Source organism: Balaenoptera ricei, chromosome 9, assembly GCF_028023285.1.
Source record: "Balaenoptera ricei isolate mBalRic1 chromosome 9, mBalRic1.hap2, whole genome shotgun sequence".
Lineage (NCBI taxonomy): Eukaryota > Metazoa > Chordata > Mammalia > Artiodactyla > Balaenopteridae > Balaenoptera > Balaenoptera ricei.
In genome coordinates this window covers 322,992-350,136 of record NC_082647.1, presented here as the reverse complement: position 1 = coordinate 350,136, position 27,145 = coordinate 322,992, and the positions used below count along the sequence as shown (strand labels likewise).

The 27,145-nt window shown below is 48.1% G+C and overlaps 2 protein-coding genes and 1 long non-coding RNA gene across 6 annotated transcripts in view; 2 read left to right on the top strand and 1 right to left on the bottom strand.

Annotated features, from left to right (window-relative positions):
• ESYT2 (extended synaptotagmin 2) overlaps window positions 1–1,684 on the bottom strand; it is a 75,196-nt gene extending 73,512 nt beyond the window's left edge. For 2 of the 4 annotated variants that reach the window (XM_059932927.1, XM_059932929.1), the window contains exon 1: window positions 1,286–1,664. In XM_059932927.1, coding sequence (XP_059788910.1) covers window positions 1,286–1,597 — 312 coding nt within the window. In that variant the 5' untranslated portion in view covers window positions 1,598–1,664. Of the gene's footprint in view, window positions 1–1,285 lie in introns of all 4 variants that reach the window. The other 2 variants (XM_059932930.1, XM_059932931.1) reach the window with 2 other exon arrangements.
• A 60-nt stretch (window positions 1,685–1,744) lies between these two features.
• Window positions 1,745–3,343, top strand: LOC132371641 (uncharacterized). The gene is made up of 3 exons (XR_009504903.1): window positions 1,745–1,877; window positions 2,695–2,731; window positions 2,988–3,343. It is a non-coding gene; the product is annotated as an uncharacterized LOC132371641 (long non-coding RNA).
• An 8,507-nt stretch (window positions 3,344–11,850) lies between these two features.
• The window catches only part of DYNC2I1 (dynein 2 intermediate chain 1), a 50,102-nt gene continuing 34,807 nt past the window's right edge, over window positions 11,851–27,145 (top strand). The window contains exons 1-4 of the mRNA XM_059932924.1: window positions 11,851–12,022; window positions 21,598–21,651; window positions 22,446–22,875; window positions 25,327–25,418. Coding sequence (XP_059788907.1) covers window positions 12,008–12,022; window positions 21,598–21,651; window positions 22,446–22,875; window positions 25,327–25,418 — 591 coding nt within the window. The 5' untranslated portion in view covers window positions 11,851–12,007. The remainder of the gene's footprint in view (window positions 12,023–21,597; window positions 21,652–22,445; window positions 22,876–25,326; window positions 25,419–27,145) is intronic.

The following is a 27,145-nucleotide window of genomic DNA, read 5'->3' as shown; positions in this document are numbered from 1 at the left end:
TGGCTTTTCGCACCTCCGTTACTGATTTCCCGTTTTCTACACCACCCTCCTCTTTCCTGCTTCTGGCAAAAAGCTACACCACGCTGGTTACTGTGATTGTTCCAAGTAGTCCTGTGCCACACGTCCACCACGTATTGACGGAATTTTAAATTTACCAAGTCCCTGACTGTGAGGTTTTTACTGCAATTGCAACTTGTCACCACAAGGCAGTAGCCACTGAGCTCCTCCTGGCCGTGGGCACTCCTGCTTTGCAACCTGTTTGCCTTGTGTCATACACTCCATGCCTTGCTTCCCAAGTGTCTCCTGACTGGAAACAGGGATCGCACTCCAAGCCCTTTTCTCCTCTAAGAGAAAACGACCCTTTTGAAACTCACTGGCTGGCCATCTTCCCGAGTTTACATCAAGCCTAACAGGAGCATCATTTATCTTAAAGCAAGCACTGTTTCCTGCCGTCTGAAACCCTGGCACCAACTCACGGTTAAGAAAGAACGAGGGAGCCAACTCCGTTAGTTTCCACGCTGCCTAAATAAAACATGCAGGGAACCGCTTGGGGCACAAACGATCAATACCACGCCTGCCCCACCCACCCCCAAATTCACCTGGGATTCAAGTTCACCCTACATGAAAGTTACTCAGCTTATAACGTTACTTCCAAAGAACTGGAACACACCTCCAATCATCGTACCAGCAAATCTTCCAAGGGACCCCCCACTGCTCCTCAACTGTGCCAGAAACCACCAAGAACGGCCGAGACTTCGCAGGCAAGGAGGAAACCGCCCTTCTCCCCACACCGCTGGCCGCCGTTTCCGCAGGGGGCAGGGAGTGGCGTCCAGGCCCGCGCAGGGAACCCGGCGGCCGCGAGCTCACATTCCGCAGGCGGGAGTCACGGCACCGCACAGCGAGGCGTGGCGACGTGGCCAAGGCAGGACAGCGCAGACAGCGCCTCACCTGTGCGGCCCTGCTCGGGACCCGCGCGGCGGAGGGAAGGCACCAACCCAAAGAAGTTCGCGGGCCGAGAGCGGTCGGGCGGCTGGGCCCGGCGACAGCGGCGAGGCCCCGCAAGGTACACAGGCCCAGGCCCGACGCCGGCGCCCACCCAGGCGGACGTGCCGCCCCTGGTCAGGACGCCCCAACGTGGGCGGGTAGGCTGGGGCGTGAGCGGACCCCAGACCCGGGAGGACTTGAAAGGGGGGCCGGGACTCCCGACCGGCGGGGCGGGCGGGGACGCCTGACCCTGCGGGGTCGTGGCGGACAGGAAGGTCAGGGGTCCGCTGCGCCCACTCACCCAGGCCGGCAGGTCGCAGGCGCGCACCCCCAGGCGCACGGCGCGCTCCTCGTCCTCCAGCAGCGCCAGCGCGCGGCACAGACGGGTGGCCTTGAGGCCGCGGCTCCTGCGGCACCACACGAGCAGCCCGAGGGCCAGCAGCACCCAGGTGAAGCTCAGGCCCAGGTAGCCCAGCGCGTACACCGGCAGCAGCAGCGCGAAGCTGCGCGCCAGCTGCGCCAGCAGCCCCGCCACGTCCACGCTCAGCGCCGCGCCAGGGGGCTCGGCCCCGGCGGCGCCGGCCTCGGGGCCCGGGGCCCGGGCGCCGCTCATCGCCCCGCCGCGCAACGCTCCGGTCCACTCCCGGACGACGAGCCTCAGCCCGCGCGCCAGCGCCCCTCTGAGGGGACTGCGCAGCCGCCCTGCCCGCCCGCGCTTCCGCCCGCGGCGCCGTGCGACGTCAGCACGCCTGGCGGGGCGGCGGCGGCGAGGGGTCGGGCGCTTCTACTGCGGCGGTCGGGCGTGGCCCCGGGCCTGGGCGCGGCCTAACGTTGGGTGGACAGGGCCAGCGTGGGACATCATCCCACAGGACCCGGGAGCGCCGCGAAGGCGGGTGCGCGGGGCTGATGTGTGGCGTCATCGCGCGGCCGGGCGGGGCGCCACTGCCACAGGGTGGGCGAGGCCGGCGTGGGTGTCACCCCACAGGCCTGGCCGAGCGCCCCTGAGGCGGGTGGGGCGGGGCCTTGTGACGTCATCGCGCGGGCGGGCAGAGCGCCGATGAGGCGAGGGGGGCGGGTCCTGCGTGGCCGTCCACACGCGGGGCTGGGCGCCCATAAGGCGAATGTGGGCGGGGCGTGCGTGGACGTCACGGCGTGGAACTCACTGGCTGCGGGGTGTGAGGCTGGAAGGGATGGGTTCCGTGGCTGGCGAGGGTCGGCTCCTGGGACGGGACCCCCGGGCGGTGAGGGCTCAGCTCGCCCCGTCACCTGGGTCGCGGTTCGTACAGGGCTGCTGTGGAAGAAGTACACGCTCCTGAGTTTGCGCTACACTTGCCAAGTTTTAGGAAGTCACTGTTAAAGGCACTTCCAAGCTGTTAGAAAATCCGAGTGGTTCTGTGGGGCCCCGGCTGTGCTGAGAGCCCACAGCGTGCAGACGTTTTCCTGATGGAACTCTCCCAGCGGTCCTGGAGGCGTGAGGAGCGCGCGGGATAGGCCCCTGTGTGCGCATGGGACAGAAACTGTCCTCGCCCGGCGGGACAGCGGGGACACAGCGCCCGCTCACTAAGCAGGATGCTGTCCGTGCCCGAGAGCTTCTGCTGCGGGCGCTGACATCCTGCCCGCGATTTCTGAATCGCTTCTAGAAGCACAGACAGCTCTTCATCGCTTTGCTTTCCACTAAACTCAATCAGGGTAATTATATTTATTTTGTAGTCTCCTTAAAGCCAAACAGTTGCAGAGGACAGCCTAGGTAAGTTTTTTAAGCATATTGAGTTCCTAGGATGTTTTAATTCAGTTTGTAACAATAGGGCTAGTTTTTTCCCCTCTCTTGCTCTTCAAATCTTTGTTACTGGGAGCCTTGCATGATCATCTTTAGGAGGGGCAGGGACTACTGGAGAGAAATACAGCATGCTTACATGTTTTTAAGTTCTTGGTGGATGTGTTCATGTCACATGGGCCCTTCCCTGCCATATTGTAGGGATTCTGGAATAATGATAACTGTGCAGTACTTGCAGGGCAAAGACTGCCATTTTCAGGACAAAACAATGATATCCCACAGACCATTTTGCTGTGCAGACAGGAGAGTGAAAGGCTGAAAGATGAAGAGGAGCACCAGCTGAAGACAACTGCAATCACAGCCCTGTTAGATGCAGTGAGTGAAGGACTTGCTGCTGCCATGAACTTTTGGGGGCAGTGGGAAGGGAAGCATCTGCGTGCATTGGTAACTTTGCCAAAGTCTCATTAATCATTCAACTAGGCTTTAAGTCCATGAGGGCAAGAACTGTATTATGTGTATCATCATATCTTCACGCTAGCACAGTGCCTGGCACAGCACGTACTGAATGAATAAAGGATACCTCCTCTCCCCTCATCTGTGAGTCTGTATGTAATTACGTATGCATATATGTGTGTGTGTGGCTATGGAGATATATGTATAAATATATAATCTCATAAACATTGCTCCAGGGGCTAGAACACTCAACTTTGGGCAAGGGCACTAAACCGCAAGCAAGGAAAGCAATGGTTTTCCTTCCCCCAAATTACATTATGTGAGTTGCAAATATGTAAAATGGTGAGTCTTACCCCTTTTTCTGCGCAACAGCTTAAAGCTCTAATGCCACCTTTCACTCAAGACCAAGTTACAACCTCACAACAAGTAGCTGCCTTGTTAGCACAGGAAGGAGCATGAGCCTTTCTGTCTTGCGGTCTTTCCTCTAAAAAGCTGTAGAATCACATCCTGTAGATAAAGAGTTGGGTGAACATGAGCCACACAAGAAATCCTGCATGTCTGTGATAAAGCATTTGACCTGGGGGGTCTAGGGATGTAAAATACACTGAAAAGACAGGCCCATGCTGTGCACCAATCAGCCTCCAGCCTCTGCTGCCTTTGTGACCCCACTGAACTTCTGGCCACTTCCCAGCAAGGCAGAACCCATCTCATTCTTTGCTGAGTCTAATGGCAGGCCCGGCCTAGTTCTTCGGTTTTTGCTAACATTTCACTCTATACCCCAATCTCCTGTGACCTCTTCATGTTACCTCTTTCCTTACCTTCTCTGCAGACAGTTCTCCAATGAAAGGCACTGCTTTCTCAGAGGAAAGAAGAACATCACTGTGTGTTCCAGTGCAGAACTCTAAAGATTCAGCCTCTGCACTCCTCCTTTCTAGTTTCAGAGAAAAGTGCTGCCTTCAGTTTAAATTCAATCCGTTCTGCTTTGTTTTAGATCCCCTCCTGCCTAGGACTGGGCCTTATCAACCCTTCGTCCACCTCTTCCCCTCTCCCTGTCCTAGCTCCTTCCCCAGCACCTCCACATGGGCTTCAGTGCAGAGGGGAGGGGCACAGTCTGCCTCCCTTCCTTTCAGGCTACTGTCGACTGAAAAACATGCACAAAGTGAGAGTTGTGAGTTAAGTTTTATTTGGGGCAAAATGAGGACCATAGCCCAGGAGACAGCCTCTCAGGTTGTTCTGAGGAACTGCTCCAAACAGCGGGCCGGGGTGGGGACGGAGGGTTGCTCAGTGTATGTGTGATTTTGGTGAAGGAGGCACACGCAATCGAGCACACATCTTGGCAGGTGGCTGCTCGTCACGAGGAGCAGATGTCTCTGGAAACGATTTTAGTGCTTTTCTAGCTGTGAGAAGATGCAAGAAATTGGGCTCATAACATGGTCTCCGGAAAATATCTAACTATCTGAAGACCTGTTCTGCCAGTTTTTGCAGAGCACAAAGGGCCTCATTCCTGATCTCTGCCCTGAACTCCTTTCAGGGTGTGTGGAAGGTCAGCGACTGCAGTGGCTGGTGACCTCATCTTTGCAGAGGCAGATGGCGAGCGGCAATCTTTAGTTGGCACTACCAACGAGTCTCATTTTTCCCAGACTCATCAAGACTCCTGTTCCTTTTTCTCAGATGCTTCTCTGGTGACACAATCACACATTCTTTACCTGAGCCACCCGAGTGGGTCTCTTTGCTGTGCAACTAGAGGAATCAGGAAAAGCTTGGTCCTTGCTTGCTTGCCCAGATTACTACAACATTTTCTTAATTGATTGGTATCCCTTTAATCTTGCCCTCTTTAAAAGCTCCCTAGAGACCTTTGCTCCCCAGCATGGAGGAGACAGTGTTAGGCCTAGTACTGGTGACCAGTCAGCCTGGTTATACTGGCAAATAGACACATACACTGGATAACGCAAGGATAATGCATTATCCAGGATAATGCAATTCAGGCTTCTTGCTGTTGGAGATCCCATAAGCATGCAAAGGGGGAGGCTGGAGGGAGCCCTGAGGCGCTGGATTGGAGCTGGAGGGAGTATGAACTCGTGTGTTTCGATATAAGTGTACAGGTAGACGTACATGTAGTTTCCAGATCTTGCTTCTAAATACCATTCTCCAGCAAAAGGAGCCAGGGATCTTCTGAGAAACAGTTGACTTCAGGGCTGGAGCAGTGAAAGTACAAGATGAGCCTGAAATATTTTGTTGTGCCAGAAAGTAAGAAAATTATCAAACAATCACATGATGTCAAAGGACATGGGAGGCAACGGGAGGGGTGCCCACTGATTAAATCTGGGATAATTTGAGCAGCAAAATCAAAATGATGTTGGCAGATTACGACCCAGTGAGTAAAACAGGAACCCACGAGTCCATACCGATGTAGGTAAACAAGCAAGTGAGGAATGCATGCGAAATAAATCATTGGAGTGACGGAAGCAGAAAATCGCCATTTAGCAGTCATCGTAGGGCTGGAGTGAGTTATCAGTGGAGGCTAAGGATGGTAGGTGGAGGTTTTAATACCTGCTACTAGGTACTCGTCAATCCCAAAGCGAAAAGCCGGCAGGTGTGACCCAGCTACATATTGCCAGCGGGCTGGGTACACGTTGGGATTTTGCATCCTGACTCCACGAGCTGAGAGGAGTAGAGCAGCATGTCTGGGCGTTTCTGCCAGAAAGCTTGATCCAGGTGTGGCCCGGGGGCTCACTGGACAGGTGAAGTGTTAGGGGCCCCTGTTTTCTTACTGAGGAACTGTAATTACCCCGGATCGCAGGAAACAAGAGACACAACTACATGCAATGTATGTTCCCGAGTGGGATCTGGGCCACAAAGGAAAAGAAATATTTGGGGGACAGTCTGTGCATTAGACAGCAGAGTTGTATCAATCTTTACTTCTGGACTGGGAGGGTTGTGGAGCAGGGGCTGTCCTTGTTTTGGGGAAGTAGGCACTGGAGTATTTCAGGGTGATGAGTAGTCATATCTGAAGCTCTTTGTCAAATGACTCAGAGAAAGACCAGTGATGATGGGTGTGTGTGTAGATAGATGATAAGTGTGAGACAGGGACAGGCGAGCGGAAGCACATGCTGTATGATCTGGGTGATGGAGACTTTTGTACTCAAATATTTTCTCTAAATTTGAAATTATTTTGAAAATTATTTTTTAAAGTCCCTATTTTATCAAATGGCCAATATAAAATGCAGATTTGATTGAATCTCTTCCCTGCTTATGAACTGTTTCTTTTGCTTCTGCTGTGAAATTAAAGATCCTCTGCAGGGACATCCCTGGTGGTCCAGTGGCTAAGACTCCACGCTCCCAAAAGAAGGGAGCCCAGGTTCGATCCCTGGTTAGGGAACTTGATCCCACATGCCGCAACTAAAGAGTTTGCATGCCGCGACTAAAGATCCTGCACGCCGCAATGAAGATTCCGCGTGCCGCAACTAAGACCCAACTCAGCCAACTAAACTAAATATAATAATAATAAAAAAAAAGATCCGCTGCAGAACAAGCAGAGCTCTGACCCTGCGTCTCACCTCGCACCCACCCCCACCCCACCAGCGTCTGTGCCCTGCACGGTCGCACTGCTTCTCACTCTCCCCAAACCACTCTTGTCTTCTCTCTCTGTGCCTCTGCACCTGCACTGCTGTTCTCTGTGTCCGAACTATCCTTCTCCTTCTGTCCTTATGCAAAACTCCTATTCATCTTTCAAAACCTGGTTTGTATGTCTCCACCTGTGGGAAGCCTTCTGCGGCAGTGAGTTAATGCTGTCTAGGCTTGTCTCCATGACGAAACTTATCTACTGAGTACAGCTCAGGAGCCCCGAAGCAGCTCTGTGCCTGTGAGGGAAGCCCTGATGTTTGTGGAGGAGTCTGAATTAGGCGGTACATATTAGAGTCCCCAACTGGAGCCGAGTACTGAGTCACAAGCCCTATTTCCGTGTTCACCGATAACGAAGATGGTACCTGCGCAGCCTGGCTGGGCCCTTCTGCTCAGGCCTAGAGAGGCAAGTCAAGCGTTGGCTGAGCTGTGGTCTTCTTGGAGACCCTCACCTGAGATCCTCTCCCAAGTTCATTGCAGTTGTAGGACTCAGGTCCTGATTTCTGGGGGCTGACAGTCAGGGGTCCCCCTTGGCTTCCTCCACGTGGCCCCTCCTGACGTGGCCGTTTGCTTCATCTTCTCCCAGGGCAGCAGGAGTGTCTCTCTGAAGCATCACCTCTTTTGGTGTTAGGCCCACTAAGGATAATCTCCTTTCTGACTCAGCTGATTAGTAAGCTAGTCTCAGGCCTGAAATCATCACAGTCTCGAGGAGAGTGGACCACGGACTCGAGGGGCATTTAGGGTTCTACCACTACAGTCTCTTTGTGGGTTGAGAGAAGAAAGGGGTGTTGATGGGCCCTCTGAAATTCCAAAATGTGCTCCAATTATGGTTTCATATGGTAGTGGATAATTTGTGAATTTACAAAGGAAGCCTATAGTTTTGGTATCCCACCCATTTTCATCTCTAAATGCTTATTGTTTAGGCGATAACCTATAAGAACAACAATAATAAAAGTGTTAATAACTATCTTTTACTGACTGCTCAGTTTGCGCCAGACACAAAATGCTCACTATTTTACAGAATTACTCCTTCAATCCTCACAAGCCCTACAGAGTAGGTACCCTGTAATTCCCACTTTTACTGCAGGCAGTAAAACACTCTGCTAGTGACTTCTCACCAGCCCTTAGTTAACATGGCAGGTAGGTTTCATATCCACACACTACAGTGACACTATGGTGATGTGACTTTTGTAACAAAGTTACTTATTACTGTGAAAAAAAAATCTTTTGTTTCTATCACAACCTGCAACTGTACTGGTTTATAGGCTAGTAAGGGAGCTGGACATACATTTTTAAATTACAGGGAAGAGGATATGGGAGACTGTGACAAACAAATCAGACACAGGTGGAGCAGACGAGGCTCTGGCGTGAGCAGGGGGTAAAGCTGCAGGGATCCAAGCGGAGAAGCAGCCCGCACAAAGGCCACGAGGCTGAACAGGGCACAAAGGCCACCAAGCCGCCACCTAGTCTCTGGGCTTCAGGAGTTCTCCACCCACCCACCCTTCAGCCACAGCCTTCTCTTCCCACATTAATGACTTATCACTGCCCAGCCTAACACTTTCAATCTTTACATCGAGCCTTCCAAGGCCCTTGACAAACTGGCCCCGTCCCCCTTTCCAGCCTTGTCTCCTGCCATCCTGCCCCACTCACACACCCTGTGTTCTGACCTGCACTGCCCAGTGTGGAAGCCACTGGCCACGTGGGGCTGTGAGCCCAGGAAACGGGGCCAGTCTGAACTGAGGTGTGCTGTCAGTACAAAATACACAACGGATTTCGAGGCCAGTATTAAAAAAGTATAAAACAACTCAATATTTTAAATATAATTTAAATGACAAAATGATAATATTTTGTATATATTTGGTTAAATATAATATTTTATTAAATTTGATTTCATCTGTGTTTTTCACTTTTTATTTTTTATTATGTTTAATTAATTAATTAATTAATTTTTATTTTTGGCTGCGTTGGGTCTTCGTTGCTGCACGCGGGCTTTCTCTAGTGGCGTCGAGCGGGGGCTACTCTTCGTTGTGGTGCACGGGCTTCTCATTGCGGTGGCTTTTGTTGTGGAGCACGGGCTCTAGGCACGCAGGCTCAGTAGTTGTGGCTCGCGGGCTCTAGAGCGCAGGCTCAGTAGTTGTGGTGCATGGGCTTCGTTGCTCCGTGGCACGTGGGATCTTCCCAGACCAGGGCTCGAACCCGTGTCACCTGCATTGGCAGGCGGACTCTTAACCACTGTGCCCCCAGGGAAGCCCCTTTCACTTCTTAAGATGTGGCTACTAGATAATTTATAATCACACCTGTGGCCCATATTATATTTCTACTGGACAGCACTGTTACATATACAATTATTACATTTCCTAAACTCTCCAAACCTCTCCCTCCCTCTGCACTTGCACCCATATTTCTTTTCCCCTAAGATGTTCTCTGCAGGTCTCTGCCTGGGTTTTTTGCACTTCAAGGTCCACCTGAAATGAGGCCCTTCCCATCCTCATTCCTTTCCTCCAGGCACACTTTGCCACTTCCTCATGCACTGCATTTTATGAGTAGCTCTTACACTTTCACATTATTTAATAATTGTTTGCATATTTCTCGCTCCTGGTGATTATGAGCGACTAGAGGTCCAGGCAGTGTTTTATTTATCTGTCTCCAGCACTCTAACAGTCCCCATGTCATCAAATGAACTTGTGAGTCATCTATTGAATAAAGATGATAGAAGAAACATCACAAGATAAAATGTGATTGGCAAATAAGTTACTTAGAAAATAATTATTTTAAGAAGTCCGAGGAGGGCTTCCCTGGTGGCGCAGTGGTTGAGAATCTGCCTGCCAATGCAGGGGACACGGGTTCGAGCCCTGGTCTGGGAAGATCCCACATGCCGCGGAGCAACTAAGCCCGTGAGCCACAATTGCTGAGCCTGCGCGTCTGGAGCCTGTGCTCCGCAACGGGAGAGGCCACGATAGTGAGAGGCCCGCGCACCGCGATGAAGAGTGGTCCCCACTTGCCGCAATTAGAGAAAGCCCTCACACAGAAACGAAGACCCAACACAGCCATAAATAAATAAATAAATAAACAAATAAATAAAATTAAAAAAAAAAAAAAAAGAAGTCCGAGGAGAGAAAGATTGTTTTAACTTCTTCTATTGACATTTATTCGGCAAATATTGTGGGGATGGTGAGAGAGAGGAGATAGCCCTGTGAATATGGTGCATTTGGGGAACCCTAAATCATTCTGTTTGGCGACAAAAGAGTGCAACCGAGTGAGAGCCAGGTGGAGACAGAAGCAGGGAGTGAGGTGAGTCACCTGTTGGATTGCTGCCTGCAACACAGGATGGATTGGTGGGGCTGGAGTGGAAAAAAATGAGGAAGACACTCAAGACACATCTTGACAGGAGTTTTGACTGCACTCGGGAGGGGAAGGAGAAGGGTTCCAAGGGTTCCAGGCCCAAGCCCAGCTCATTCATGCAGTGTGCATGTCCGTGACTTAATCTAATACCGTGGCTGATGACTTTGTCATTACAGTCAACAGTCTGAAGCTTTCCCAGTATGAGCTGTTTTCTCAGCTGACAGAGAGTTACCCAGTGGTTAAGAGAATGGACTTTGGCGTCAGACCATCCACCACCCTAGCTTTCTGAGTTAAGGCAAATGAATTAATCTTTCTGGCCCTCGGTCTCCTCATCTGAAAAACAGTAACATGCCTATCTCACAGGGACGCTATGAGAATTAAATGAATTACCAAGGGAAAGGTTTCAGTTTGGTGCCTCCTTTGGAGCGGTTCCTAAATAAATCATAGCTATCACTGAAACTACCCTTCCTACCCTCCTTTCCTGTTTAGTTCTTCCTATGCCCTGCTGAGTGAAAATGAAAAAGGTAGTAGTGGAAACTCCAAAACCAGAGCACAATTAAATATAAAAGGACGATTGGATCTGTTATTAACTTCTCTAAGGTAAGGAGCTGAGTAAATGGCTTTTATATCCGGAGGAAAGTAGATTGATCCATAAACCGTAATAGCATGTGACTCAAAAGCACAACGTCTGCAAAGTAGTGTGTTTACAGAAAAACCATGACATCAAAAGCACAGACCCCTAATAACACGCTCACCGATGTGCTGCTTAGCACACGGTTTGAGAGCCTTCTCTCTCTCTCGTGTGAAAACGGTAAGTGGAATCTTTTCCAAGTAACATTTTCAGGCTAAACAGACGCGAAACAGTTTGCAGAATCAGGGCTAAATGTCAGTTATAACGTGCATCACGGGAGTGGGACCCACACCTCTCCAGCCTTGCATGTTTAAGGCTGGCTTTTATTTTAAGCTTTAAAGAAAATAGTTGTGGTAAGATAAATGTGAGATGCAGACCATGTGTCTTAGTATTTCAGTCCTCTCGTCTCTTGATTTGTATAAAAACTGCGTCTTTCAACAATTACTTTTTCAGATACTTTGTGATTCCTACCAATCCTGCAGAGTGCGTCCTAACCAAACGACAACCGCAGGCAAAGTAACTCGAGGATCGAGAACCTCCGCGGAAGGAAAGCTCCCTCCGCTCCCGCTTCGAAAAGCGGGTTTGCCTGTTTGCCTGCTGCAGCTCCGGTCCTGCCGGCAGCCCGCGGGCTCAGCCCGGCTTCTTCCCCGCCCCGAACACCGCCGGGCCTCACACCAGGCGGGAGACCCCGCGCCCCCGAACCACACATCCCACCCGACGGGAGTCCCGGCAGCGCTCAGCCTCCTTCTGCACCTCCCCCCGCTTCCTTTGGGCCTCCAGGTAGTCCCGGGCTGGCGGTCTCTCGGCGCTCTGCGACCCCGCCTGTCGGTTGCTAGGAGGCGGGGAAGCGCAGGCGCGCTGGGGGCAGCCGCGCGGCTTGCCGGGCCGGCGGTCGCTCGGCGCTCCGCTGTCCCGCCTGTCTGTTGCTAGAAGGCGGGAAGGCGCAGGCGCGCCGCGGGGCATGCCGGTCCGGCGGTTGCTCTGCGTTCCGCTGCCCCGCCTACCAGTTGCCAGGAGGCGGGGAGGCGCAGGCGCGCTGGGGGCGGCCGCGGGGCACGCTGGGCCGACGGTCGCTTGGCGTTCCGCTGCCCAGCCTGCGGGTTGCTAGGAGGCGGGACGCTGGCCCGGCTAAGGGTGCGGGCGCCGGGGCGTCTCCTCCCGGGGCCTACCCTCACCACGGCCGCCCCGTCCTGCGCGCGGCGATGGAGCCCGGAAAGGTGGGTGCGAACGCCGCGCGGGGAGGCCCGTCCCCGCCGGGACCGTCCACCTCCTCGCGGGCGGAGGTCTCACCAGGGCCGGGACTGGAATTCTGGTTGCGCGTGCGACCGTGGGAAAGTTACCGACGTATCTATTTCCCAGCGAATAAATCTGGACAGTACTAGTAGGATTGGATGAGGTTCTACAAATAAAAGTGCTTAGAATGGTGTTATTAACTCACTCACTAACTGTGAACTGTAGTCGTTCCGCTTGTCTGTGGATTCCCGCAAAAGACGAGGAATTTAGTTTGCATGCATTTCTTCGTACCTTACCTCCTATTCCTTTTTTTTTTCTATCATCCACTTTTATAACGTTAATAATATGGATTAGGAAGTTAGTGCTCTGGCTGCCCTCAATTTATTTTTAAGCTCACCAACTTCCTGACCGCTGTCATCTTCTACACCGGTCCCTTACATTTTCTTTCCTTTTTTTTTTTTTTTGAATTTTTGAATTTTATTTTATTTATTTTTTTATACAGCAGGTTCTTAGTAGTCATCCATTTTATTTTTTTTCACACACACACACACACACTGTATTTTATTTTTACAAGAGACAAATAAACTGACACCAAGCATTGTAAATGGATGACCACAACAAAAGCAACAATGATTGCAATTACCAAACACGAAACACACTCATACTATGTCATAATGTTGACATTCAGTCCAGTAATCTTCCACTATAACAGCTCCTTTACTTTGCAGTGAAAATTGATTTGTATATTTTTTGCCTCTGAGTCCTTGTGGGATTTTTTTTTTTAATTTAAACAGAAAGTCACAAAAATTATAATCATCCTCATCAGTTCACTCAGTCCCATGTAATTAATTTTTTTTTCATCTTGATCTTTTGTTAGCACTTTTTTTTTTCTTTTAATTAATTAATTATTTTATTTTTGGCTGCATTGGGTCTTCGTTTCTGTGCGAGGGCTTTTTCGACTTGCGGCGTGCGGGGGCCACTCTTCATCGCGGTGCGCGGGCCTCTCAGTGTCGCGGCCTCTCCTGTGGCGGAGCACAAGCTCCAGACGCGCAGGCTCAGCAGCTGTGGCGCACAGGCCCAGTCGCTCCGCGGCATGTGAGATCCTCCCAGACCAGGGCTCGAACCCGTGTCCCCTGCATTGGCAGGCAGACTCTCAACCACTGCGCCACCAGGGAAGCCCTGTTAGCACTTTTATGAATTCATCAGTTTTCCATTAGAGTTCTGAAAATGCTTATTCATTCAGTTCAGCAGTATAGTCAGTTACCAGTAGTCATCCATTTTATATACATCCGTGTATACATGTCAATCCCAATCTCCCAATTCATCCCACCACCACCCCCCCGCCACTTTCCCCCCTTGGTGGCCGTATGTTTGTTCTCTACATCTATGTCTCAATTTTTGCCCTGTAAACCGGTTCATCTGTACCATTTTTCTAGGTTCCATATATATGCGTTAATATACGATATTTATTTTTCTCTTTCTGACTTACTTCACTCTGTATGGCAGTCTCTAGATCCATCCACGTCTCTACAAATGACTCAATTTCGTTCCTTTTTATGGCTAATATTCCATTGTATGTATGTGCCACATCTTTATCCCTTCATCTGTTGATGGACACTTAGGTTGCTTCCATGTCCTGGCTATTGTAAACGGTGCTGCAATGAACATTGGGGTGCATGTGTCTTTTTGAATTATGGTTTTCTCTGGGTATATGCCCAGTAGTGGGCTTGCTGGGTCATATGGTAATTCTATTTTTAGTTTTTTAAGGAACCTCCACACTGTTCTCCATAGTGGCTGTATCAATTTACATTCCCACCAACAGTGCAAGAGGGTTCCCTTTTCTCCACACCCTCTGCAGCATTTGTTGTTTGTAGATTTTCTGACGAAGCCCATTCTAACTGGTGTGAGTTGATACCTCATTGTAGTTTTGATTTGCATTTCTCTAATAATTAATGATGTTGAGCATCTTTTCATGTGCTTCGTGGCCATCTGTATGTCTTCTTTGGAGAAATGTCTATTTAGGTCTTCTGCCCATTTTTGGATTGGGCTGTTTGTTTCTTTAATATTGAGCTGAATGAGCTGTTTATATATTTTGGAGATTAATCCTTTGTCCGTTGATTTGTTTGCAAATATTTTCTCCCATTCTGAGGGTTGTCTTTTCGTCTTGTTTATGGTTTCCTTTGCTGTGCAAAAGCTTTTACGTTTCATTAGGTCCCATTTGTTTATTTTTGTTTTTATTTCCATTACTCTAGGAGGTGGATCAAAAAAGATCTTGCTGTGGTTTATGTCAAAGAGTGTTCTTCCTATGTTTTCCTCTAAGAGTTTTATAGTGTCCGGTCTTACATTTAGGTCTCTAATCCATTTTGAATTTATTTTTGTGTATGGTGTTAGGGAGTGTTCTAATTTCATTCTTTCACATGTAGCTGTCCAGTTTTCCCAGCACCACTTATTGAAGAGACTGCCTTTTTTCCATTGTATATCCTTGCCTCCTCTGTCATAGATTAGTTGACCATAGGTGTGTGGGTTTATCTCTGGGCTTTCTATCTTGTTCCATTGATATATATTTCTGTTTTTGTGCCAGTACCATATTGACTTGATTACTGTAGCTTCGTAGTATAGTCTGAAGTCAGGGAGTCTGATTCCTCCAGCTGCGTTTTTTTCCCTCAAGACTGCTTTAGCTATTCAGGGTCTTTTGTGTCTCCATACAGATTTTAAGATTTTTTGTTCTAGTTCTGTAAAAAATGCCATTGGTAGTTTGATAGGGATTGCATTGAATCTGTAGATTGCTTTGGGTAGTATAGTCATTTTCACAGTATTGATTCTTCCAATCCAAGAACTTGGTATATCTCTCCATCTGTTTGTATCATCTTTAATTTCTTTCATCAGTGTCTTATAGTTTTCTGCATACAGGCCTTTTGTCTCCTTAGGTAGGTTTATTCCTAGGTATTTTATTCTTTTTTGTTGCAGTGGTAAATGGGAGTGTTTCCTTAATTTCTCTTTCAGATTTTTCATCATTAGTGTATAGGAATGCAAGAGATTTCTGTGCATTAATTTTGTATCCTGCAACTTTACCAAATTCATTGATTAGTTGTAGTAGTTTTCTGGTGGCATCTTTAGGATTCTCTATGTATGGTATCATGTCATCTGCAAACAGTGACAGTTTTACTTCTTTTCCAATTTGTATTCCTTTTATTTCTTTTTCTTCTCTGATTGCCATGGCTAGGACTTCCAAAACTATGTTGAATAATAGTGGTGAGAGTGGACATTCTTGTCTTGTTCCTGATCTTAGAGGAAATGCTTTCAGTTTTTCACCATTGAGAACGATGTTGGCTGTGGGTTTGTCATATATGGCCTTTATTCTGTTGACGTAGGTTCCCTCTATGCCTACTTTCTGGAGAGTTTTTATCATAAATGGCTGTTGAATTTTGTCAAAAGCTTTTTCTGCATCTATTGAGATGATCATATGGTTTTTATCCTTCAATTTGTTAATATGGTGTATCACGTTGATTGATTTGCGTATATTGAAGAATCCTTGCATCCTGGGATAAATCCACTTGATCATGGTGTATGATCCTTTTAATGTGTTGTTGGATTCTGTTTGCTAGTATTTTGTTGAGGATTTTTGCATCTATATTCATCAGTGATATTGGCCTGTAGTTTTCTTTCTTTGTGACATCTTTGTCTGGTTTTGGTATCAGGGTGATGGTGGCCTCATAGAATGAGTTTGGGAGTGTTCCTTCCTCTGCAATTTTTTGGAAGAGTTTGAGAAGGATGGGTGTTAGCTCGTCTCTAAATGTTTGATAGAATTCACCTGTGAAGCCATCTGGTCCTGGACTTTTGTTTGTTGGAAGATTTTTTTTTAAATGTTATTTATTGTTGAGTAACATGGAATCGGTTTCTTTTTTTTTTTTTTAATTAATTAATTAATTTATTTTTGGCTGTGTTGGGTCTTCGTTTCTGTGCGAGGGCTTTCTCTAGTTGCGGCGAGTGGGGGCCACTCTTCATCGCGGTGTGCGGGCCTCTCACTGTTGCGGCCTCTCTTGTTGCGGAGCACAAGCTCCAGACGCGCAGGCTCAGTAGTTGTGGCTCACGGGCCTAGTTGCTCCACAGCATGTGGGATCTTCACAGACCAGGGCTCGAACCCGTGTCCCCTGCATTGGCAGGCAAATTCTCAACCGCTGCGCCACCAGGGAAGCCCTGTTGGAAGATTTTTAATCACAGTTTCAATTTCATTACTTTTGATTGGTCTGTTCATATTTTGTGTTTCTTCCTGGTTCAGTCTTGGAAGGTTATACCTTTCTAAGAATTTGTCCATTTCTTCCAGGTTGTCCATTTTATTTGCATAGAGTTGCTTGTAGTAGTCTCTTAGGATGCTTTGTATTTCTGCAGTGTCTGTTGTAACTTCTCCTTTTTCATTTCTAATTTTATTGATTTGAGTCCTCTCCCTCTTTTTCTTGATGAGTCTGCCTAATGGTTTATCAATTTTGTTTATCTTCTCAAAGAACCAGGTTTTAGTTTTATTGATCTTTCCTTTGTTTTCTTTGTTTCTACTTCATTTATTTCTGTTCTGATCTTCATGATTTCTTTCCTTCTGCTAACTTTGGGTTTTGTTTGTTCTTCTTTCTCTAGTTCCATTAGGTGTAAGGTTAGATTGTTTATTTGAGATTTTTCTTGTTTCTTGAGGTAGGCTTGTATAGCTATAAACTTTCCTCTTAGAACTGCTTTTGCCACATCCCATAGGTTTTGGGTCGTCGTGTTTTCATTGTCATTTGTCTCTAGGTATTTTTTGATTTCCTCTTTGATTTCTTCAGTGATCTCTTGGTTATTTAGTAACGTATTTTTTAGCCTCCATGTGTTTGTGTTTTTTACATTTTTTTCCCTGAATTGATTTCTAATCTCATAGCATTGTGGTCAGAAAAGATGTTTGATATGATTTCAATTTTCTTAAATTTACTGAGGCTTGATTTATGACCCAAGATGTGATCTATCCTGGAAAATGTTCCATGCGCACTTGAGAAAAAAGTATAATCTGCTGTTTTTGGATGGAATGTCTTATAAATACCAATTAAATCTATCTGGTCTATTGTGTCATTTAAAGCTTGTGTTTCCTTATTAATTTTCTGTTTGGATGATCTGTCCATTGGTGTAAGTGAGGTGTTAAAGTCCCCCACTATTTTTGTGTTACTGTCGATTTCCTCTTTTATAGCTGTTAGCAGTTGCCTTATGTATTGAGGTGCTCCTATGTTGGGTGCATATATATTTATAATTGTTATATTTTCTTCTTGGATTGTTCCCTTGATCATTATGTAGTGTCCTTCCTTGTCTTTTGTAACATTCTTTATTTTAAAGTCTATTTTATCTGATATGAGTATTGCTACTCCAGCTTTTGTTTGATTTCCATTTGCATGGAATATCTTTTTCCATCCTCTCACTTTGTCTGTATGTGTCCCTAGGTCTGAAGTGGGTCTCTTGTAAACAGCATATATATGGGTCTTGTTTTTGTATCCATTCAGCAAGCCTGTGTCTTTTGGTTGGAGCATTTAATCCATTCACGTTTAAGGTAATTATCGATATGTATGTTCCTATGACCATTTTCTTAATTGTTTTGGGTTTGTTTTTGTAGGTCCTTTTCTTCTCTTGTGTTTCCCACTTAGAGAAGTTCCTTTAGCATTTGTTGTAGAGCTGGTTTGGTGGTGCTGAATTCTCTTAGCTTTTGCTTATCTGTAAAACTTTTGATTTCTCCATCGAATCTGCATGAGATCCTAGCAGGGTAGAGTAATCTTGGTTGTAGGTTCTTCCCTTTCATCACTTTAAGTATATCATGCCACTCTGTTCTGGCTTGTAGAGTTTCTGCTGAGAAATCAGCTGTTAACCTTATGGGAGTTCCCTTGTATGTTATTTGTCGTTTTTCCCTTGCTGCTTTCAGTAATTTTTCTTTGTCTTTAATTTTTGCCACTTTGATTACTGTGTGTCTTGGCGTGTTTCTCCTTTGGTTTATCCTGCCTGGGACTCTCTGTGCTTCCTGGACTTGGGTGGCTATTTCCTTTCCCATGTTAGGGAAGTTTTCAACTATAATCTCTTCAAATATTTTCTCGGGTCCTTTCTCTCTCTCTTCTCCTTCTGGGACCCCTATAATGCGAATGTTGTTGCGTTTAATGTTGTCCCAGAGGTCTCTTAGGCTGTCTTCATTTCTTTTCATTCTTTTTTCTTTATTCTGTTCTGCAGCAGTGAATTCCACAATTCTGTTTTCCAGGTCACTTATCCGTTCTTCTTCCTTAGTTATTCTGCTATTGATTCCTTCTAGTGTAGTTTTCATTTCAGTTATTGTATTGTTCATCTCTGTTTGTTTGTTCTTTAATTCTTCTAGATCTTTGTTAAACATTTCTTGCATCTTCTCGATCTTTGCCTCCATTCTTTTTCCAAGGTCCTGGATCATCTTCACTATCATTATTCTGAATTCTTTTTCTGGAAGGTTGCCTAACTCCACTTCATTTAGTTGTTTTTCTGGGGTTTTATCTTGTTTCTTCATCTGGTCCATAGCCCTCTGCCTTTTCATCTTTTCTATCTTTCTGTGAATGCAGTTTTTGTTCCACAGGCTGCAGGATTGCAGTTCTTCTTGCTTCTGCTGTCTGCCCTCTGGTGGATGAGGCTATCTAAGAGGCTTGTGCAAGTTTCCTGATGGGAGGGACTGGTGTTGGGTAGAGCTGGCTGTTGTTCTGGTCGGCAGAGCTCAGTAAAACTTTAATACACTTGTCTGCTGATGGGTGGGGCTGGGTCCCCTGCCTGTTGGTTGTTTGGCCTGAGGCGACCCAACACTGGAGCCTACCCGGGCTCTTTGGTGGGGCTAATGGCGGACTCTGGGAGAGCTCACGCCAAGGAGTACTTCCCAGAACTTCTGCTGCCAGTGTCCTTGTCCTCACAGTGAGACAGAGCCACCCCCCACCTCTGCAGGAGACCCTCCAACACTAGCAGGTAGGTCTGGTTCAGTCTCTATGGGGTCACTGCTCCTTCCCCTGGGTCCCGATGTGCACACTACTTTGTGTGTGCCCTCCAGGAGCGGAGTTTCTGTTTCCCCCAGTCCTGTTGAAGCCCTGCAATCAAATCCCGCTAGCCTTCAAAGTCTGATTCTCTAGGAATTCCTCCTCCCATTGCCATACCCCCAGGTTCGGAAGCCTGAAGTGGGGCTCAGAACCTTCACTCCAGTGGGTGGACTTCTGTGGTATAAGTGTTCTCCAGTTTGTGAGTCATCCACCCAGCAGTTATGGGATTTGATTTTATTGTGATTGCGCCCCTCCTACTGTCTGATTGTGGCTTCTCCTTTGTCTTTGAATGTGCGGTATCTTTTCTGGTGAGTTCCAGTTTCTTCCTGTTGATGATTGTTCAGCAGTTAGTTGTGATTCTGGTGTTCTCGCAAGAGGGAGTGAGAGCATGTCCTTCTACTCTGCCATCTTGAACCAATCTCTCTACATTTTCATAAGTTATTCCATAACTTAAGTTTTCTGTGATTTGTTTATAAGATGTTTTAAAAGTTGTGTTAACCAAAATTTTAGAAATGGAGACTTGATTGAGATAAAAACGTGTTTATTTGGCGTTTGTTATGACTGTAGCCCGGGAGACACAGATTCAAGCTCTTGAACTGTGTTCTCTCAGTTGCAAAGTGAGGGAGGCTTATAAAGGCAAAACGGTTAGCTACATGAGTTGTTTGTCAAGAATTATCATTGGAGCTTGGAATAAGTGAGGGCTTGGTTGGGGTCCTTGCAGCTGGCAGGTGCTGTTCTGATGACTGGTGGTGTTCTTGGGTCTGGTGCAGTTCAGGAAAAGTTCAAGTTCTCAGTGGTGCAGGTACGTGTCTGAGACCAGATCCTCATTGGCCACCGCTTTTGTTTGCCTGAACTGGGATCACTCTATTATAATGTCGGTATATCATCAGTTATCACATGGTGATTATATAAGCAGTGTTCACTGCAGAGCTATGTAGTGTGATTGGATCAGGGAGGACATCGAGCAATGTGAACACGTATACACCTATATATACAGGTAAGTAGGAGGGGTATGTCTGTATTTAGCTTACCCTTAGATAAGGAGGTCGGAGGTTCTGCTGTTCAGGCAGCTCTGCTGGGGTTTTCTTTTGTTTTCGGGGTGGGGTTTATTCCTCTCGAAGGAGGAGATGCTGCCTGCCTACTTGGAGTGTCCATTTTAATTGACTTGCCTACCTGCCTCACAGGGCAGGACCCTGGCTGAGTGGAGGGCACAGGGCCGGGGCTCCTGGTCTGAAGTGCTGTGGTCTCACGTACACGGGGTGTGCGTGGAGTTTCTGGGGATACGTGTGACACATGGGGTTGTGATGGGCACAAGGAGCTCTGTGTCATTTTACAGCTTGAAAAATTTAAAAGAGAAAAAAGAAAGGAAAGAAAGAAAAGTTTCAGGATGAAGTAAGGCCCGAAGCTGGGTTTTTGTTGGTGAAAACGGAAGAGGCGGCTGGGTTTTTGTTGGTGAAAACGGAAGAGGCGGCTGGGAAGTCCTGGGGTCTCCGGTGATCTGTTGTCTTCAGGTGTTTTTATTCTATTGGCCTCAGTAATACAATCACAGCCGTTAAGAGCCCCGTTTCCCACACACTCGTCACAGAGGCTACCCGCTCCACAAGCAGCGCATGCTTTCTGTCGGGTTTGGGCCGTTTGTTTTGGAAACGGTCACGTATTAAACCTCTCTAAAGAGCAGTTAACTTGAGAGAGAAAACATTTTAAAGTTCAGCAGCTGCAGGTTATAGCTATGCTAACTGCCGCTGACCATCTTCACCATGTCTTACTGTGGACCCCTTTTGTTAAATCGACCAATTTATCAGAAAAGAATACGTGTTCCAGTGACAGCAGAGCACGATGCACTTTCTGGTTGTACTTTGTAGATTCTTGACCTGGTTGCTTTTTATTTATTTCTCCTTAGAGTGTTTATGAGCTGTTGTGAATTTTTTTCTGCTTCCCTCATTTTCACATCAACAGGAAAATTTTTGGTGGCTGATCCGTGAATATGTTTTCATTTTCATTTGTACTCCATTTGCTTTAAATTTTAAACACACCAAATCGCCCTGTATTTGTGCCCTTAAGGCAGAGTTTCTCAAAGGGAAATGAGGTAGTCAGGGCAGATTTATCTTGTTCTCTATGGGAAAGCATCCTTGGTGGTTTTTGTTATCTATCACCCCGTGCACGTGGCCGGAACTCCGTGTTGTGGGCTTGTGTGCCCTTAGCACCTGAAGAGGCACCTGCCCGGCACAGATCCCACCGAGGAGTCCGCCCTGAGTCCACCGAGGAGAGGTGGGGCTGGGTGCCTGTGGTGGGCCCGAGCCTCGGAGCAGCATGAATATGAAGTAGCCTGTGATCATTTGTGGGTAATTTTTAAAAATCGGTGTTCGTATTGCCTTTTATTCTTGTAGATAGACAGTAATTTCTGGCATACCGTGGATTGCCATTGACTAAAATGGTCTGATGAAAAAGCAGCTCACTGGAGCATAAAAAATTAGATATTTTAAACTTTAAAAATTCTAACTGTATACTTTTCTTTTTAGAGAAGGACCAAAGATGATACTTGGAAAGAAGATGAGCTCAGAAAACACCTTTGGGTAATATATTTTAAAGATTTGGGGAAAAAGATTTGAGTTGGGGTCTGTTTGGACCCTGGATGGTAATCTTGCACAGTGTTACCGGGTTCTCAGCTCTGCACAACTTTGCTTACATGTGGCTCATTTCAGAGGTGGTTTGGCTCAGAGATGAAGCCATGTGGTTGATTGCTCTGGAACCGTCTTGGATCGGGTTTTCCGTCCCAGCTCGGCCCAGCATCCCACCAGTCGGGTTCCTGTCCGCGTTCAGAGCTCGGGCCTTGTGTGTGAGTGCGTGTGCGCGTGTGTGGTCTGTGTGCGTGTGTGTGCGGGGCTGAGGGGTCGCGATCAGGACCTCCTGAGAGGGGGCTTCCCCGGCGGTCCGGCGGTGTTTCAGACTCCGTGCTTCAGTGCGGGGGGGCTCGGGTTCGATCCTCGGTCACGGAACTAAGGTCCCGCATGCCGCGCAGCATGGCCAGAAGAAGACCTCCTGAGAGTTTCCGACGAGGGTCCTTGTTCCTTGAGGGGGGCCCCGGCGGATAGTGTCCCGGAGACTTTCCCGCACCGCCTCAGCGCCCCTTTCTTTTCTTTCCGACCCACGTAGCACTTGAGGTTTGATTTGCCAGCACACGGGGACGTCCCTGTAAGTGGGCGCCTCGCCGGGCGCGGGCTGCCAAGGCGACCCCACTTCTGCGGGTTCCAGAGTCTGCGTCCCGGCCGGTCCTGCCGGACGGGGAGCAGTTGACGCCGGTGCTTCTCAGGGCCCTTCAGTGAGCGCGAGCCTGGCTTCAGAGCCCCGCTGTCCTTCTCTTGCGCAGGCCGCTGCATCAGCCAGGCCCACGGCGGAGACGCGGCCCAGAGCCGGGAAGCCGCGGAGGGAGTCCGAGGCGGACGGCGCGGACCGCCAAGAGCGCAGAGCCGGCGCCCCAGACCGTGACGCCGAGGACAGAGAGCGCGCGGCCGAGAGGGACGGCCGGGCTGCCAGGGAGCGCCCCCGCGGGGACGGGGTCAGGGGCCAGCCGCGGGACGGCAGGACGGACAGGGCCCGGCCGAAGGAGCAACAGCGGGAGCGGGACGCGGAGAAGCCCCGCGGCCGAGGGAAGGAGCGCGAGAGGGAGCGGGCGCGGCCGGAGGAGCTGAGGCAGGTGGCGGCGCACCCCGGCCCGCTGGGCCGCGACCGTGACCGCGACCGCGACCGCCGCAGGGACCGCGACAGGGACCGCGACAGGCCCGAGCGCAGGCGGGCAGGTCTGTGTCCCGGGCGCACGTTCCTCCTCGGAGGTGTCCCCTCCCCGCTGGTTTCCTCTCCTGGTTTTCGTGAAGGTCTCGGCTTTGGCTGTGAGGTCGGAGGCCCCGGTGGGGCCCGCGTGTGCACTTTGCACTCTTTTCTTTCGGGTTTTTTTAAAACTCATTTCAGTGAACAAAAGGAGTAACAGTTTTCTCATATTTGCTGGAGTTTTACCATTGAAATATATTTTAGGTTTATTACCTCAATAGATCTCAATCCACGTTGTAAATAAACAAAAATAATGCTCTTTGATAAAAAAGAATTCCTCAAAAGTGTCAGATTTAAGCCGTATTTAAATATTACTTGTCCAAATTCCTAGGAATTCTAAGGTAGAGGTACATACTTTTTCCTCCCCAAAATGGAAATAAGTATCTTCATTATTTTTTATTATGCAAATAGTGTCTGCTTCCTATAAAAAAATTCAAACTAGCCGACATAAACAGAAAAGGAACATATGGGAAGAACGTGTAGTGACTCTCAGAATCCTCAGGCTGTGAACACGATGGGACCAGGACCTCGGTCCGTGGTCCCGGTTGGCATGTGTCCCTCCTGTGCAGGGGCTCAGGCCCTGAGGACCCGAGTGTGCATCTCTGCCGGGCCGAATGCTGGGGCAGGGCTGGGGTTAAGAGGGTTATCTCTAATTAAGTTTAACACTGACTACCTTACTATCCATTGCCTCTGTTTAGGATTATTATTTTGATGTTCTTGGTATTTTTAAATTAAATTAAATTTTTTATTTAAAAAATAAATTTATTTATTTATTTATTTATGGCTGTGTTGGGTCTTTGTTGCTGTGCGCAGGCTTTCTCTAGTTGCGGCGAGCGGCAGCTACTCTTCATTCCTCTGTGTGGGCTTCTCATTGCAGTGTTGCAGAGCACGGGCTCTAGGCACGCGGGCTTCAGTAGTTGTGGCACGTGGGCTTCAGTAGTTGTGGCACACAGGCTCAGTAGTTGTGGCTCGTGGGCTCTAGGCATGCGGGCTTCAGTAGCTGTGGCATGTGGGCTCAGTAGCTGTGGTGCACAGGCTCAGTATTTGTGGCGCGCAGGCTTTAGAGCGCAGGCTCAGTAGCTGTGGCACACGGGCTTCAGTAGTTGTGGCACATGGGCTCAGTAGTTGTGGCTCGTGGGCTCTAGGCCTGCAGGCTTCAGTAGCTGTGGCACGTGGGCTCGGTAGTTGTGGCGCACGGGCTCAGTAGTTGTGGCTCGCGGGCCCTAGAGCACAGGCTCAGTAGTTGTGGCGCACGGGCTTAGTTGCTCCACGGCATGTGGGATCTTCCTGGACCAGGGCTCGAACCCGTGTCCCCTGCACTGGCAGGTGGACTCCTAACCACTGCGCCCCCAGGGAAGCCTGGTACTGTTTAGTAATACAGTCTGTTTTGGTTTCAGATCAGCCCTTTGGTCTGCTGCCTGATCTGGTTTTTCAGTGCAGTGTTGAGTGGGCTGCTCTGGAGAGACTCATTGCACAACTAGACTCTGACGGTCCTCCCTCCTCCCCTGGTTGTTTTCGTGCCTCTTCCCTCGTCTCCTCTGTGTCTCCCCTGGATCCCTGGGGCCCTCCCTTCCTTCCTTAGGTCAGAAATCCTGGGGATCATTCTGATCCCCCACTCTTTCTCTTCCAGTCTCTCGGAAACCAGCCCTTCACTCCTGTCTCCCCCCAGGGGACCCCCACCGGTTGTTTTGATCTCGTGTACCCCAGGCTCTTAGAAAGTGGTCAGGTTTGGTGAATACTTTTGGAGTGAATGAACTTTGTTTCGATGATCTCTGTATGTTGAATTTTGTCCTCACCTTTAAAAATGTGGATTCCTTTATTTTTAAGCCTAATAACTTGGTGCAAATTCAAAAGTGAAAGTCTAGTTTTTCACTACTGAGTGGGGCTGCAGGCATCAGCAGTGAGTGAGGTGGTTCTATTGGGTTCCCCCGTGGCAGGGAGAGATCATGGGGTGGGGTGGGTGCCAGCTTCAGCCTCACCCACCTGCATCACAGGGCCTCCTGTATCCATGTGCCCCAGGCAGCGGGGCTGTGGGAGACCCTGGGCGGGGAGCAGTCCCCCAGTTCATCCGAAGCCGGCTTTTCCCTGCGGATGAACGTCTGCCCAGCTGGACTGGACTTTGCTTCCCTGAGCACCTCAGTCCAGGGCAGGAGCTGCAAAGGCCTGTGTTTGGGCTGGGGCCCCTCTCGGGTTCCCAGGCGTTCCTCTGACACGCTTTCCAGGTTTCCTTCTTCTTTGTTCCATTTTAAGTTTAGATTCTAGAACTTTCCATTCTTGAGATTGGAAAATGTGTTTTAATTAACGAATATGTTTTCATATGTACTACTGTGTGATATCTACAGTAAAGACTGCAGCAGGATGTTAGAAGATATTTTTGATGTGCTAAAGTTTCAGAATGTTAAAAGTCTGTTTTATTTTTGTAGTAAGTAAAGCAAGAATTGCAGAGGGGGAACGGAGAGATGAGGACTCTGAGAGAGGAGATGAGAAGAGAGAAAGAAGATACCGAGAAAGAAAGGTACGCAGGGCGAGGCCTGGGAGGGGCTCCAGCTGCAAAGCTCAGGGCGCTCAGGCAGGGGCGTTAGAGGGCTTCTGGAAAATACTGTAAAACAGAATCTAAGACCAAAGACAGTTCTCAGGCACTAAGTTCTCACAGTCAAGTGTGTTTCTCCGATTCCAAGAGTAAACCTTGGTTATCTTGGAAAATTTACAAAATGCAAATAATAATAAGAAAAAAAATAAAAAACAAAGATAATTACTGATAATGTTTAGATATATGTCCTATAGGTTTATGTACATATATTCATATATGTGTATGTGTTTGGATATGTACATAGAAACTTTATTTTCTTAAGTTGCATTTTTACTGTTTTATAACTGTTTTTACTGTTTTATGACTGTTTAATACATTTTAAGCATTTTTTCTAAGCTATCGTATCTGTCTGTAGTATTTTAATGGCTGCATAATACAGTATTCAATGATGTTTTCTGGACACATCTGCTTTTTTTTGGATACTTATGTTGCTTCTAAATTTTTTTTGTATTGTAAAAACATCCATGGTGTAAACTTTTTGCATTTATTCATAATTATTTCCTTATGATTAATTTCTGGAAGTGAACTTGCTAGATCAAAGTAAGTGTTAGCCCATTTGTATTACTACATTAGACTGTAATTGTTCATATCATCAGAGTGTGATTCCCCATGTCCTAAGCAGCAACTGGGCATTATCATAATTTTTAACATTTGCTAATTTGATTCAGAAGCAGAGGGCATTTTTAAAAAATACTTATTTTTATTTATTTATTTATTTGGTTGTGCTGGGTCTTAGTTGCGGCAGGTAGGCTCCTTAGCTGTGGCTCGCTGGCTCTTTAGTTGTGGCATGTAACTCTTAGTTGCGGCATGCATGTGAGATCTATTTCCCCGACCAGGGATCGAACCTGGGCCCCCTGCATTGGGAGCACAGAGTCTTATCCACTGGACCACCAGGGGAGTCCCCAAAGGGCATTTTATAAAAAGGTTTATTGTCCTATTATGAGTTACTACCTGTGTGTGTCTGTGTACTTGTCTAGTGGGGTGTATTGTTAACTTTAAGAGTACTTTAAAGATGAACTCTCTGCTAGTTATATATGTCAGTGTTCTGTTTGTTTTACTGTGCAATTGTTATTTTTATAAGTAAGTTTAAAGTTATGAAGTAGTCAGGTCTGTCTTTCCTTATTTCTGTTGTTGTTGTGATGCTTGGAGAGCCCTCTCCCCCACACTGGTGTCATGTAAGGAGTCACCTGTGTTTTGTTCTGGGTCCTCATAATTTTTTAACGGTAAATCTTTAATTCCCTTAGAATTCAGTCTGTGATGGGGGTGCAGGAATCTAACTTCACACCTGAGGAGCTTCTCCATGTTTCTGTTTGGGAAGGTTATCCTGGTGGCCATGGGCAGAGCAGGTGGGGGCTGTGGGGTGGTCCACAGAGGGGTGGAGGGGATGGAACCACGGGGAACAGAGGCGGAGGAGGCCCTGAGTGGACGGAGAAGGACGGTTCGGTTTGGGTCCTGTTGAGACGTGGTGGTGGTGCTCCCCAAGCCGGGCGCTCACGACCCGCCGTACAGGCTCGCAGCTCGCTGCCTTGTGGCCTCGGCGCCCGTGGTCACTGGACACCCCTGGGGGCTTGGGGGATGCAGGGACGGCTGAACCATCTCCCTGCGGGTGGGGGCAGACATGTGAGCTGTGTGCCGTGAAGAGAGGCGCAGTG